Source organism: Euprymna scolopes, chromosome 30 (assembly GCF_053919585.1).
Source record: "Euprymna scolopes isolate OS-2025 chromosome 30, ASM5391958v1, whole genome shotgun sequence".
Lineage (NCBI taxonomy): Eukaryota > Metazoa > Mollusca > Cephalopoda > Sepiida > Sepiolidae > Euprymna > Euprymna scolopes.
Window position 1 is genome coordinate 87498233 of NC_136511.1, and position 16289 is coordinate 87514521.

Here is a 16289-nt window from a genome sequence, read left to right on the forward strand (position 1 = left end):
ATTGTGGCTGTTTATCAATAGTAAAGTAAATTCGTATGAATCAACATTGTACAAATTTTTAGCAGTTCCATTTTGTTGTTAATATTCTTACAGAAAGGATGACGTGCAGATCATCAACATGAAAATGAAATCAACAGGATTCGAACTTGGCACACCAAAGTTGCTAGTTTGTTCCATTATCAACTTAAACATTGTCTACCTCTCTAAGTCTAACTCTTCAGAGACGGGTATCAAAGCACGTATATATTTCTGTGACACATAATTAATTTAAATGTAGAAATAATAAGATATTCTCAAATGGCAATATAAAATCTGGCGAGAAAGCAAACGTTCAAGCATTCGTTAGTTAAGATGAATCGGGTCGTTTCACGCCAAATAACTTCAAACTACAAAGGAATTGAAGAGGGCAACGCGTCATGTATCTTTCTTCATTAAAAAAGAAATAATTCTATTTAAAATGTGTATTTCTTTTTAAAATAAATGTTTGATCCATTCTGTTATAATACATATTATTTGAACTATTTGAACCACTATTTGATGATATTAGATGATATTTTTACAACATTTGAGCCGATTAATTCTTCAACCTTTTTTCGGTGCATCTTTCCGAATCTTTATGTCGAGTTCTGTAATCGCGAGGAATTTTGAAGTAGATGGTTAATTTATTAATTATTAACTTATGTACAGTTGCTCTAGTTTCCTCAACAATGACTGTGTAATTATTATTATTATTATTATTATTATTATTATTATTATTATTATTATTATTATTATTATTATTCTGTGTATCGCCTGTACTGAGAATTGAACTACATGGCCCAGTGGCTCAACGGATAGCATTCTAACTGACTGTTGAATTGCTAGAGGTTGAATGTTCAATCCTCATTACAGATGATGCATTTAATATTTCTACTCGAATATTGCTGACGGAAAGTAAACAATCTATTTTCGTTGATTAAATAAAAGGTTCAGATTGAAGTTCTATACAGGTTTCCGGATTGGACAAGACACCCCATGACAATTGGAGATTGCATCGATCGGAAATTTGTGAGAATAAAATCCAAGACTAGTACACAATTCTAAACAATATGAATAATACAGATAATCAATTCTCATCTGAACAATTCGAAAATATATATGTTGTCTGATTATTTTTTACGTTTAATGCAAAAGCAGATGAAAGTTTAAAACCTTTTATACGTGTACAAAATGTTACTGTATTAAAAAGACGCATTATAAGAGTTACTTAAATTTTGAGCTGTTAAATGTTTCCTTTATTTTTCGTAAGTGTAACTCCGGGTGTGTTTCTTCCAATAAGCGAATATTTCATTTCTGTTTTAGTTATCTATTACGCAAGAAAAGTCATTCATGAAGACAACAGTTAAATACAAATTTTGTCTTTACAGGCAAACATCAAATCAGCACGTTTCGCACTGAACATGTTATTTCCGATTTAAGCTTAATAAATCATTGGATTTTAAACTGTTGTGCTCAGACAATCTAACTGACATAATCGACTACATGTAAAAGTAAGATTTCTCAATTCAATATGCGTCTATAACGATGCAAATGCTATTTTCCAAATGAAGTCAAACTAACTGACGAAGCCTTCACAGAGACGTAAATATGCATGTAATTTTGAGCTTTACATCACTTTCAAATACGTTATTTTGTGTTATATTTTAATACCATTAATGTATAAAGTAAAAGGTTATCTTTAATTTACTGATCACTTGTATTACAAATAGATTTAAGTGTTCGAATTTACTAATCAAATCTAAAAAGTATATATGTTTGTTTTCATTTGTTTTTATTTAGCATTTTGAAATCATTTTGTTTAACGTTTGTTTCTCTTTAAATCAATTAGAGATGGTGATGATATTCATATCGTATCCCAAATATATGGTTAAATTCGTTTTGTTTTACGTATGTTCTGATTTTATTTTTTGCAGCTGTCCCTTCTCCAGGATCTGGATCTGAAAGTGTAGTATTTACAGACGAACAGTCCGAAAGTAAGAGATAGTATTTTTTTTTAAATTACTACACTTTTTCTCTATGCACTAGTTGCATTACGGGGCCTATGTGGTGTTAACTATTTTCTATGGAAATTATAAATAATAAGTATGGCAACAATAATTCGACAATGAAAAATTAGAAAAAAGAATTACGGAAAATTGTTTTACACCAACGCTTCGACTTATTTTAAAACTTTCTCAAAATGACTGACTTAAAATAAAATTATTTTTCAACATACCGATCTCTTCTATACCTCTCCGACTGTCTGTCTGTCTGTCTGTCTCACTCTCTCTCTCTCTATATATATATATATCCTTCTCTCACTCACTCTCTTCCCCTCTCTCTCACTCTCTATCTATCTATCTATCTATCTATATATATATATATATATATATATATATATATATATATATATATATATATAGGTAGATAGATATGGAGAGATTCCCTTAGATAAAAAATATTAAAACGATCTAATCTCCATCATTTTAGTAATGAATTTGGCGGCCGAAGTCGTCAGATACCAAACAAATTTAATCACATGAATGATTTTATTGGGAAACATTTCTCAATTTCTCCATCAACTTGAAAACTCCATTTCCCCAGAATTGCTGAAAGTGAACCTCATCAAGATGCTTTAAATTATCCGAAGAGTTGAAGTTGGGAATATTTTTGCAAAGATCTGAAAAAAAATACTAAAATGAAAGAAGCACTATCTGGTGCATAAGAAGGATGGTGTAACACGCCTTAATCAATTTTTGTCTCGTTCCCAAAATGGTCTGGCATTATTGTGATAGAATAAAAAAACTATTTCTGTTAGACAATCACGAGCGTATATCTTACAACCTTCAATTAATCGTTGAGCAGTATGTTTCAGAATTAGTTTTTGGATTACTTGACAAAAACTCATAATACAGGATTTTCTTCAAATCCTTCCGAACATAAAACCTGACTTTGTCCGGATGAAGACCAGCTCTTAGAGCGGCTAAGGTTCTCTCAGCACACTTATCTCAAGATCGTTTTCAATAAACATTACGGTAAATGATCCATTTCCTATCGCCTATAACAATTTTCCTTTTACATATATGTTATAGATTGACTTCATATAGCAGGTTGCATAACAAATCATTTGCCACCAAAACATAGTCGCGATTTCTGTACCAATATTTTATTATATGTTCATAAATGGTGAATTACAATGTTACGCCATTCTCTTGATCTTCAGTTTTATAATGTTGATAATTTCCAATTAATGTCCTCATTTAATCACTTTCTGTAAAGAATATCATATACAAGTATTTTTCATCATTAAAGCTAAAATTTCAAGCTCTAAATTTGCAAGTTGGGTTGATTAAATATATTATATATATATATATATATATATATATATATATATATAGTTCGAAATAAAGTAATGTCGTTTGTTTTCAACACATTTATTTTACCTGAAACATTCATATTACGGCGTTTATAACCTTTACAGTAAATTCCTTCATTTTCTATAACTTTTGTCCAACGACTAATAGTTTCTTGATGCCTTCTTAAAAATGATTTAATTTTCAAGAGAAAAACACATTCAGGTCATTTTAATTGGTCGTCCTTTTCATAAATTTTATTACTTAAGTGATTCTGCAAGTACTGGAAAAGGGTAGTCGGATGAAGCAGTAAGTTAATAAGACGGAAAAGGCAAAACTTCATAATTGAAACGCATGGCTTTTTTCCAAGTGACTCTCGCTGTCTAAAGTCTCACATGCTGAATCATTAGACACTTCCTAATGAGTAATGCGAACGGTTTCCTTTTGTAGAGCAGTTCTTACAACATCCAGCTCCGAACAATATAAGCAATGAATTGGTCCTTTCATGTCCCACTATAAAGAGAACATAACCTTTAGTTGTAGTCCTAGTTTCGGAACAGTTGTGGACTTTGCTTTCGTTCTTACCATTGCCTTTTGATTTGGCTATTCCTGTAAAGAAACACTTTTTCTCAAAACACAATGCTTTACAAAAGTCGTTTCCAACGATTCCTAAAATACAAAAATATTTAAACAGGCAATCTTTAATTTCGGCGAGCGTTGATCAAATCATTTGGAACTTAATATTCCAGTTTAAAATTTTTCTCTAACTCGTAAATATATGAAATGATTATGGCATGGGTTGTATTAAATTTTTGAGCTCTGCTGGTTAACTTTACACTGTCCTTCACAGTTTCTTTAACAGCGTTTTCATCAACTGATTTTTGCCTTTTTAAACGTCGTCGATCTGATAGGTTAAAGTCTCAAAAAAAAAAATTGAAACCAGTTGAGATTTAGAGTCATCAGAACATTTATCCCAAAGCTTCTGCGGATGAGTTTTTTTTAAACTCATAGAGCATGCAATGTTTCAAATTCTGCTCACTAATATCCATTTGTCACAGCTGAGACAATAAACCTAATATTTCCCCACTAATTACTATATATGAAAGGGAAAGCAAGATATTAAGATATCATCAAAAAATCTAGAAGTGTGTACAACTTCGGCTGCGCAATAATGAAGTATTAAAACGACATTACTTTCTTTTTAATCTGATATATATATATATATATATATATATATATATATATATATATATATATATATATAAGTGAAATTGTCCGTCTGTGTGTATATGTGTGTGTACATTTCCCTACAAAACTACTCTGTCAATTTTCAGTCTACACTTACAGGTAAAATCATTTTAATCAGTTTTCGGCCAGAAATTTGGCTGTCAAGGGGTCAGAGTTTAACAATTTAAACTTTGATAACTTTACCAAACTCCTCCGCCAATTTTGGGTCTAAATACTTGAAATTTTATATGTAGGTTACTGAGACATGGATCAAACTTTTTAATTTGATTTGAGGCCAAACTCAATAAATGTTTAGGGGTCAAAATTTGAGTCAAAGTAAAAAAAGAAAATTTGACAACTGCAGTATCTACCAAATTAATCAGCTAATTTTTGGTCTAAACATTGAAATTTTACATAAAGTTTATTCATACAAACGATTTTGAAACATTTTGCCGTCTCTAGCAAACTATTCAGCCAATTTTGGGTCTAAACATTGAACATTTTACATAAAGGGTATTCAGACATGTAGTAAGCTTTTTAATCAGTTTTTGGGCGAAAATTTGGTTGTCAAGAGGTCAAAGTTGAAAGAGTTGACCTTTGCCGACTCTACCGAACTCCTCCGCCAATTTGGGGTCTAAACATTTGAAATTTTAGATGTAGGTTACCTGTACATGAGTCAAACTTTTAATATATATATATATATACATATATGCATATAAAGTTATGAAAACTACATAGGGCCCGAACAAAGCCGGGTTAAACTGCTAGTATATATATATATATATATATATCCTGTTTCCTGTTTCCTTCTACTTTTTACTTTGCCTCGCCGTTTTCTTGCCAATATACTTCCATTTTCATTTTTATCATTTTTATTAATTAATCCACCCGATATTTTTTTCATTTCTAATCTAAATGTTCTTAGCCTGTTTTTTTTTTTTGTATGCGATTATACGTTTTTCTCTCTTAACGAGAAGCATTTAACTTTTAAATGCCATGACCTAAAGAGTTTTTTTTTCACTTTCTTATAATTTCTGTTTTTATTGATCTGATGATTCAATAGAGTTCTATATAACTTTTATACCTCATCTTTTTAATTTAATTTATGAACTCCTAACCAGGTAGAGTTTCACTATCTTTATAGATTTGCATTATTAAAGATAATATTATTTTTGGCGCACACACACGTATATATATATATATATATATATATATATATATATATATATATATATATATATATATATATATAAAAGATGGTCACACACTTTTTGAAGACACTTATTTTTAAAGTAAAATTTAAATGGGAATTTGAAAACTTTGAAGTGTCGAATATAATGATAAAATCATTTTTATTTACTGATTTTTTTTGTAAGTCCGATATTTCGCTAATACATAGCCTCATCAGGGTCGAAAGTCCGGTTCGTGAATTTATTTTCTTTTTCTTCATTTTGGTGTTATGGCGAAGAGAATGTACGTGTTTTTTCGGTGTGTGGCCATCTTTTACTTTAAATCCCGCTTTAAACTGGAGCATTATACACTTGAAATCACCGGAAAAACACGTAAATTCTCTTCTCTCCGCCATAACACCAAAATGAAGAAAAAGAAAAAAAAATCACGAGCCGGACTTTCGACCCTGATGAGGCTATGTATTAACGAAATATCGGACTTACAAAAAAATCAGTAAATAAAAATGATTTTATCATTATATTCGACACTTCAAAGTTTTAAAATTCCCATTTAAATTATATATACATATATATATATATATATATATATATATATATATATATATATATATATATATATATATATACACTAAACTTTCTAATAAATAATAAATCTATGGTCTCAAAGCATTTGATTATACATATCGGGCATTTATACTCCGTTTTTTGTTTATTTTTCTCCTTGATTTTTCGCCCCACCGAAGCTTGTGACTTTAGTCTATCCTACAAATAGATTAAATTATAAAGTTTTACTTTTTCACGTGTGTTTTGGAAAATTATCCCGAAAGTCTGGAACGTAAGAGTGCGCCCATAGTATTCCTCACATTTGTACAATATTCTGCACTTTAGCCTGAAAGCATGCAACTTCCTTTTGTTTAAATATGATAGAACTATGTATTTATTGTTTCTCTCTTTTTTTAGAGGGACAGAACTTAGATCCGATCGAAGAACGTGATGACAACGCAGGTGGTAGAGGTAAGTTCGCATCGAAAGAAATCGGTTTTATTGCTATTTTAAAACATTACTTGAAAGAAAATTTTAATGCAATACAATTTTATCAACGAATAATACATGAAAAATGATTTTCTTTCGACATCATTGCTTAAAATGTTATGTGAGGATTCGATCAAACGTAATTATATAAAACATATTTGAATTTTGTAAACGTTCTTTTTCGGAGAGGATAGCTCGTTTCTTTTCTTTAAGGTATTTTTTTCCGTTTAAGACAACTAACAGGAGGTAAATATTTAATATAAAATACTATATAAAACATTTTGATAAATGCTGAAAATATTAAATATTTGGGTAATTTTTATACAAGTAGGAAATAATATCTGTATTAGAATTGGTAAAATATCGACATGTATATCATGATCTGCTGACAAAGCCTTTTTGTTTGAATATAAATTTTTATAAGATACATTTTCCCATGTAATATTTCTGAAATTGCGACGAAATTATCGGAAAATATAATCCGACATTTTTTCAACGACTATGCATCCGCCACAAAATTGCACACCAGAAGAAATTCCTGACCAAAGTTGAACAGAAAACTCTATAACAAATTGCTTGTATCAATATATAAATCAGTTCGTCTTTTATCCATCCTGTAAAATATCAAAAACATCTTACTAGATCAGTCTCAGTATCAGGCTACATACGTTCTTTTAGGGGTTAGATAAATTGAAGTTAAAAACATCGCTTTTTGCTACAATGAATAAAATAAAACCAATTTTTTGTGTGAAATTCTTGTTTTCAGAATAAAAGAGTGCACATTGCATTAAGAATTTTCTGAATTCTCGTCAATTCTAATTTCTTTATTATTGCAGTTCGTTCTGTACGCCCTGCTCCAGCCGCTGCTACTGCACAGCGAATGCTTCAAGAAGGTAGACGAATTTCATAGATCTAACGCTTCACCCTTCATTTTCGTCGCTTATATTTTTCACCGCTTCCCTTTTTCTTCGTTGCTTTTCATTATCTGTCATTATTAGGAACTCATTACTTGAACATTTCGGACATAGATTAGAGTTTAGTTATACAATATATTATTGCATTGTAGAAAGCATATACAATTTTATTAATGATTCTTTGAGTGTTATTTTATTAGAGTCACACTTTAAATGAGTTCGGCTTTTATTCAACCTATGAAAGATCCAAATATCGTACTAGAGACACTGCCTAAGTATTAATAGTTGTTTTTATCAGTTGTTTCCCAGCTGGATTCTTGTTCTTCCCATGTTGCTAATCTCTTCTCTCTATGCTGATTTCATCTGCTTTCAGAACCTGCAGATATTTTTATTAACAACTTACAATAAGCACATATTAAGTGGGCAATTATATAGTTTTGGCTTCTTCAAGGTTCATCTCTTAATTTCAGTTAGTTCCCCTGTTTCAATTCAAAATTCTATTCTAAGATTCTGACTGGTGTTATTGATTGCATTTATTAGTATCTGTATTAACGTTTTCTTTTTGAAATCGTCTACAAGTAATGGATTAGTTCAATTTTTGTCCTTTATTGTGTACATTTATATTCAGCATTTCACCTTCTAAATATGTTATTTTGTGTCATTATGGCTACGGTAAGAACAGTGGAGGCAGTCTTTCTGGGAAATGACTATAAATTTTTTATCTTTGTAAAGTGGGTTTCCCGGCTGTAGTGTCAGTCTCCATATTTGCATTAATTTCCTCACAAACTTGATAAAATTGTGTTACCACTAAACCAGAAAATTATCTCGCAGATATTTTGTGTAGTCAATCTATGCTATGGCCATGTTAATTTTTTATGCTTTTTGTTTCCGTTAGATATATGTACAGTTAGATATGTGTACATTTTATTGCATTTATCATATTTTCTGTACCTCAGGGACAAGTCCACGGTAATCAGTGAGTTAATAGTTTTATTTGCGTACTTGTGCTATTTTTCTACATGATATGCGTGCCTCTTAGTGGTCGGGACTTTAGGACCTTTATTTTGTCGGTGTCATTTTGAACTCATGAATATCTTCATTTATTCATAAATTTCAATATCTCAACTTCATGTGTGTACACACACACACACACACACACACACACACACACACATATATATATATATATATATATATTGGCAACTTTCTGTCTCTTGGGACAATGGCATTCCGCACCTAGTTTTATTTACTACAGAATCTGCCGTGGCTAAATAGTCCAATTTTTGATTTGCAGCTACATTTGCAGTTGCTGCAATTATAGGCAGCGGTAGGAATGGTGGGCGAAGACGGGGTGAAACTGTATCCTCTCTCGTCTGTAGGTTCTCTTTTCTTCATATTGTATTTCTCCCTTCTTTTCTGCTAATTTGATGCCGTCCTTGACCTTTGCTCGCCAGGCTGTGCGATCCCATGACTCTGATCCGAGATCTTGTGGCTGAATGCCACAAGTCTTCAGGTCTCTGTTGCAGGTTTCCCATATATATATATATATAATAAACACACACACACACACACACACACACACACACACACACACACACACACACACACATATATATATATATATATATATATATATAGGTTTGGTGAGATTTCTTAAAAAAGAAATAATGCATTTCGTCGTCGGCTGGTGCCTACACTTTTGCCAGGTTTCTTAGAGCAGTCTCTTTATTATTTTCGCTTTCCTTCTTCAATTTTGTGAAGCTCCGATTTTCAGCAACTCGCCATTTTTGTTATAGTCTGACAACTTCTTCCTACAGAATTGTTTTCGGACTCAATTGTTCTGTTTTCATCTTTTCCATATTTATCCTCTTTTTTTTTTAAATCTTGCTATTATTTTGTAAAGTGTGACTTTGTAATGCTTAGACTTTTATATCACTCTTTTATTTTTATTTTTATTTCTTCTTGTTCTTGTTCTTTTTTTTTCTTAATAATATTCTTTACTCATACAATTCATTATAAGTGATAGCTTACTGGTAACAAAAGTTTGTGTTTGCTGGAATAATAACAATGAAATCCTCAGATTGTCAGTGGCATTTACTTCTTTTGATATACATTGGAAGACATTTTATCTTCTTGCAACAGTTGTTTTACATTAATTTCTCGCTAGCAATTGCCACGAAAATTCTCTTGAAGTTGAGATGCAGTAAGCCTCTGCAATATACAAGTGACCTCTTAGTCAATGGAAATTGGTTCATTTTTCTTGTAGAATATAGCAGGATATATAATTAATATCACCCTGACATTTCCTGTGGAATGGTGAAATGAGTTTTCTATAAATTGTTGGATATGTTCATGCAGTTTATTTTATTTCTACTTATCAATTTTTGTTATGTTGGTTGTATTTAATAATCCAAAATATATTAGTAATATTTCATCGGTTCTTATTTCCATGGTGAGAATCCATTTCATTTCAATAGTAAATATCGCAATTTTTGTCAAACAACGACGTTAGATAATTCATAATCATTGGTGAACAAGCGATCTTATTTTCAATATAAAATGTACAGTTTTAATATGGAAAGTAGCACAAACCCGGATAAACCTACTGTCATATACATATGTTGGTTTATCAATGGTGTATCTTTATTGCTGTCTTTTCTCATAAAACATGCAGTTGCAGAATTCGTTTTCTGTTTTATTTGCGTATTTTTTTGTATATGCCTCATTCCAATGTCATTTTGTGCTTTTACATATTCTTATTTTTTTTTACTTAAATAATCATCGAGTTAGAAAATTATTTCTTTGTTTTATTTTTCTCCTTTATACATTCCAATGCACTACCTTTTTTGGAAACTTTTGGTCAAAATGATTGTATTACAAAGTTCTCCAATGTGTAATAGAATGTATACAAAATCCCAGCACACACAGGTATTGCACGAACAACACATAAACTACCTCTAATTTCTAACGAAATATGAATTCATTCATCCTAACAAAAATCCCTACTCCCTTATTTCATTATATAATCGCAGTCTACAATAATTAACGCTAATTCATTGCACCCAATTACAAGCTGCAACCTTTAACTTTGCCTGCTAACCAAAACTCTCACGACAAATAACTAACCCTTAACAACTTTCAGAATTAAAATTGTATGCCTTTTTCAAAAATAAAAAAGTATCCACTTAAGTTGCGCCGTACGTCAATTTTAACTGACCGAACATAGAAGAAAAACTAGTTCTCATCAATAATGAGCCTTTTTATACGTTTGATAGTACTTCTTTACTGAGAAAGAAAAAATGAATAAAGGGTTTTAATAGTAATACCTCCTATTTTTCCGCCGGAATTTATCAGATGCATAATGTGAGTATTGCATGATGACTGAACTTATGAATTTGTTAATTGAAAGTTATATCAATGTTCCAGATATTGTCGGTTTAAGACTCTAACAAAGCAAACCTCCGCCAGGACATGGATCAGAAGCAGAAATACGTCATTAAATCCTTGTAAAAGTGCATTAAAATGGTAGTAACTATGTAGAAAATTGGATTCTGCAACACAAAAGTCGTTTGCTTTAATGGCATCGTGAACGTTAAAGAGATACCAAGATATATATCCTGGTATCTCTTTAACTTTCATAGGAGGCTTTACTTTGGAAACCATCCCGAATAGTGACGTGAATAATTCCGATAAGATCTGAAACTAAAATATCTGTAAAAATCTCAGTATATAGATATAATACAATGGAACTTATAAAACTTTCCAGGCGCATCTAGATGTAATTTGGATAGTTCAACAAATAAATTAATATATATATATATATATATATATATATATATATATATATATATATATATATATATATACGTACATCCCAGAATATAATAGGTAACTTGAAGGTACGTTATACGGTAGGAGAGTTGAGACACAGTAATAATTTCGAAGGAAATCGATGTGTCAGAAACAGGAAGGAAAATGCACAATTATCCATAATTTTAATTGTTTCTCTCGATTTTAATTACAGAGCATTCAGAATCTGCCGAAGAACAAGGTAAGCGCAATCAATTATTTCTATGGATGCTCCCTGCACGGTTTCCTAATATATATATATATATATATATATATATATATATATATATATATATATATATATATACGAGTAGAATACCCGTCCTAGCACGGATATAAACAATACGTATACGTGTACCATTAGATTTTACTTGAATTTTGTAGGGGGTGGAAGGACTACTACGGTGCCGTTTCAGAGCCATATTCTCTAAATAATACAATTTGAAATTAATTGATGTGCCGACGTAAGTCAAGGTGTTTTGTTGAATATATATCCCATGATTCATAATGACGAGTTTATTATTGACACCCAAGCGTGAAGGCACTGTTCTGATGAGCATTTTATTAAATAAAAAAACGCTGCTTCAGAGCAAGCATTTTCTCTACTCCGGAGAGGTGCGAATTCAACGACCCTCCAGCTAAATGGGGGCGAGGTTACAAATAAAAAAATATGTCCTCATGATTCACCTAGTGGCCTAGCATAACGTCGTTAGCAAAATTCGGATACGACTGTACACTTTGATAATTGATATTTCCTACGATGCGAAGAGGCGGTCGATATTTACACAAAGCTCTGGCATGTTAATGTAGCTAACAAAAAGAGCTTGAAAAAACACTAAAATCTTCAAAAACGACATAAGACAAAAGAAAAAAGAAAAATAGCCAAAAAGAAAACTGAAACTCAACAACCTGTGAACGTTTCTACAATCCTCTCTAGCGGCTGAAATATAAAATTTGAGTTATCTGATTGGGTCATTAGTTAAGCGAAACATTGACAATATCTTTGTCGAGACTATCTAAAGTGTTTACTTGGAAATAAATAACAGCATATGTGCGTATACAAATATATATATATATATGTATTGTGTATAGATATATATGTATGTGTATATACTATATTAATGCGTAATTCATCATCGTCTGTTTCCTTAAGATTTCTCCTATAAACTTTAATGGCACAAAACACATACTAAAATGGAATTTAGTTTCGTAGTTTAGTCATAAACTCTGTTTTCTGTTTTAATTGTTCTAATTAGTAGTAAATTCTAATTACACATCTTTATTTCATTCTCTCAATATATCAATTTATTTCACTTTATCTTGCTTTGATCATATATTTGTTTAGCTCTTTGCTACCCCATTTCGATTCAACCAATATGTTAGAGGTTTTAATCTAACTGCTGAAAGTTTAAGAAAGAGTGACTCCACTTTTCGAATGTAGTAATTATATTTACATAATTGCGTTTGTACACACTAAAACATGCACGTAAATTACACGGCAGTATAATGCACCAATTTTATTCTATATAACAATAATTAGTATAAGAATAATTCTTTATAATGATAAAAATAACAAGGATAAAATAAAAGTGAAGAACATCTTTATTTTAGTTATGCAATAATATGGCTAATTTTTGCAAACGTGGATACATTTATGTTGTACTCTTTGTAGTAAATTCACAATCTTACATACACACTATCTATATATCCCACTACTACTACTAGTAGTAGTAGTAGTAGTAGTAATAGTTAATTTTCTTTGTACATGTAGTTAAATTTATGCGCATCGTATTATAACAAATATAAAAAAATCATTTTGGGGATATTCCTGAATGATGCAGTCCGTATTCATTTTTCTTGAATATTTAGCAAGAAAAAACATTTCAGGAAACCATTCATTCTAACTTCTTATATTAGTTTTGTTAATTCACACTAGCAAAAATAATTTGTTTGCTTGCATTTGTAGTAAAATTTAGACTCACTAAATTATATCAAAGAAATATCATTTTGGCGGCATTTCTTGAATGATGCAGGAAATATATTTTTAAAAGTTAAAAAGAAACATTCATTTTGTATTTATATGCTATTTTTATTCAAACAAGCCAACTAAAACTAAAATTTAAAAGTTTACCTTCTTTGCGTGTGTTGTATTCATATTCATTTCATTTTTTCCAAGTTGAAAATTATTTAAAAATTGTCTTTTACAGAAACAATTAAATAATGCTTTACTTGAATTAATTCCAAAATAAACGATGATCCATGCGCACGTTGCAATATATATATTGGATTTTAAGTGCTCATAAATAGAATCAACAACCAAAAATAAAGAATCGTTATAAATGAGATGTTTTCTTTTAACACAGTAGTGACCGCATTATTTTGCTTGAGTTAATCATGTAGTGTATATAATAGTAATAATAGTATAATACTAAGATTAAATATTTTTAGATATAAATGTAGCGTTTTACTATCAATATCAGTGCAATAAACGCCAAATTTCTCAAATACGAATATATAGATCTGCACGAATATACAGGTAAAGAAATAGATATACAAACACACAGATAACGTGACTTGCATGACTAGGGAGATTCGGATAAATGTTTTGTTTCATATGTATTCATGTTTCAAAAATTTGATGTTAATATTTTTTGCTGTAAATGGTCGCCAGATAAAACGTTAAATAATTGATGTTTGCTTTTTTATATTTTATTGTATTTTTAATGTCATTGAATGGTTGCTGTGTGCTGCTTTCTAAACATATTCTGTGTTGGTCTGCTTAGATACGCCACCTATACATCATCATCATCACCATAAGCGGCATTACCATCATGAACACCGCCATGATCAGCAAGTACATCACGACCAATACAGTCAAACAGAGGTACAGAGATATATTAATCAGGCCCCGACCGATGAAGATCCTCCGAATGTTTATGACGAGCAAATTTGTGAGTTTACTACACAAGCGCACATTCCATCTATTCCACACATTATTTCGTCTTCCAGCGAAACTCATTCAAGCACATGTGTCAAGTGATTATTGGCGTAAGATAACTACTATATGTTTACGAAAAACTAAATTGAAGCCAAGTTTCATAATCGAAATGAGCCTTAACTCTGTACGGCCACAAGAATATCACATTGATGGATTGGAATAACTAATTAAACGAATCTATCAAAGAATCCACAAAACATATACCGCATTAAACGGAAGTCACAAAGCAGGGTGCGAAACACTTTAAAAGAGTCAGATGGAGGGCCAGCAATCTCCAATGCAACAACAAGCAATTGCACCAGTGCAAATCTTAGAAAGACAATGATACGTATCCTTAGCGAGCCTAGTGGATCAAATTTTAGTGATCAAGGTGAAGTAGACACTAACTTTTATGCCATATAATTAATCTAGTATTGGAATGACACAATATGATGATTTAAAATCAGTTAAAGTTCTTGTTAAAGAAAGATTAGCTTAACAACATAAATTGCAAAATGTCATAAGAAACCATCACTATCTAATTATCTATGGCCAAGATATTAAGATTGTTAGATATAACTCAAGTGTGTAAATTTTTATAGTGAATCAATATTGCCTCGGAATTAAAAGAAATAAAAATCAAAAACTAAAATGCCTTCACAGCATCTTAGGCAACATACGTCATGAAAAAAAATAATTCCATAATTTATCAGATGCTAAGATGTTGAGATAAGTAAATGTATGTTATCAATGTGATGAAGCACACAAATCCTCGGTTTAGGCTTCACCTAGGATAAATTGAGTGCTGGAAACCCGATACTGCATAAAATTTGCACCCTAGTCCCGACTTTTTAGTTTACTGAGACATCCGATCTAACTGGAAAAGTACTAAGAATCCTCTTTGCGTCTGTGTCGTAAGTAGAGATTTATGAATCCGACCCCATTTAAATGGTCATCTTGCAATGTTGAATTGTTTTATCGCAAAACAGTCAAGAAAAATCCAATCTTAGTAAATGTATGTCAGTAAATTATAGATTATTTAAGAATTACAAGTTGTAAACTGTGACGTTATTTTCAAATGAGTAGAAATGTCGCACTAGAATAAATCACGTAAACAATAAACATATTTGATGTTTTCTTACTATTGAAAGTGGATCCATACAATTTTTAGATATGTTTAATAAAGAAGTAAAAATAAATTTGGAGGTTTTCAAAGTGCTTTTCAAACAGTCGCTTTATCTTACATCGTGATGTTCAGGACTAAAAAGAACCAATTTGAAGCGAAGATATTTTCTGTGTACGTAATACTATACACAGAGGTTCTAATTAGATCACCGCAGTTAAGCATGGTTCAGCCTTGTAAATGCCAGATCCGTGAACCGTTAGTATTATAAGGCGTAAGATGTGGGAGGCAGCGAGTCCTTCTTACAGAAAGTAATCTGGTCAAAATCGGATTGCAGCTTACAACCGCCAAATAGAGAGTATCCTTTATATAATTTTTATATTGCTTGATTAATAAAAAAGTTGAATACACAGATTACAAGTCTAAAAACGATCTACAAAATGATAAACGTAGCACGTATGTCTGTCAGTCTCTAATCTTCTAAATTTTCCATTCAATACAAAACCGGAATTAACAGCACTTTCCAATCACCACAACTGAGTCTAGCAAAAATAATGTCAAGCTTAAATACAACACCTTGTAGTGTTGATAAATTTTTATAAAAAT

The 16289-nt window shown here is 30.9% G+C and overlaps 1 protein-coding gene across 28 annotated transcripts in view; it reads left to right on the forward strand.

Moving 5' to 3' along the window:
* The window catches only part of LOC145254883 (uncharacterized), a 751603-nt gene that overhangs the window by 661399 nt on the left and 73915 nt on the right, over positions 1-16289 (forward strand). For all 28 annotated transcript variants that reach the window (XM_080113769.1, XM_080113782.1, XM_080113768.1 and 25 more), the window contains 4 exons: positions 1953-2012; positions 6749-6802; positions 7657-7713; positions 11759-11785. In XM_080113769.1, the coding sequence (XP_079969895.1) occupies positions 1953-2012; positions 6749-6802; positions 7657-7713; positions 11759-11785 (198 nt within the window). The remainder of the gene's footprint in view (positions 1-1952; positions 2013-6748; positions 6803-7656; positions 7714-11758; positions 11786-16289) is intronic.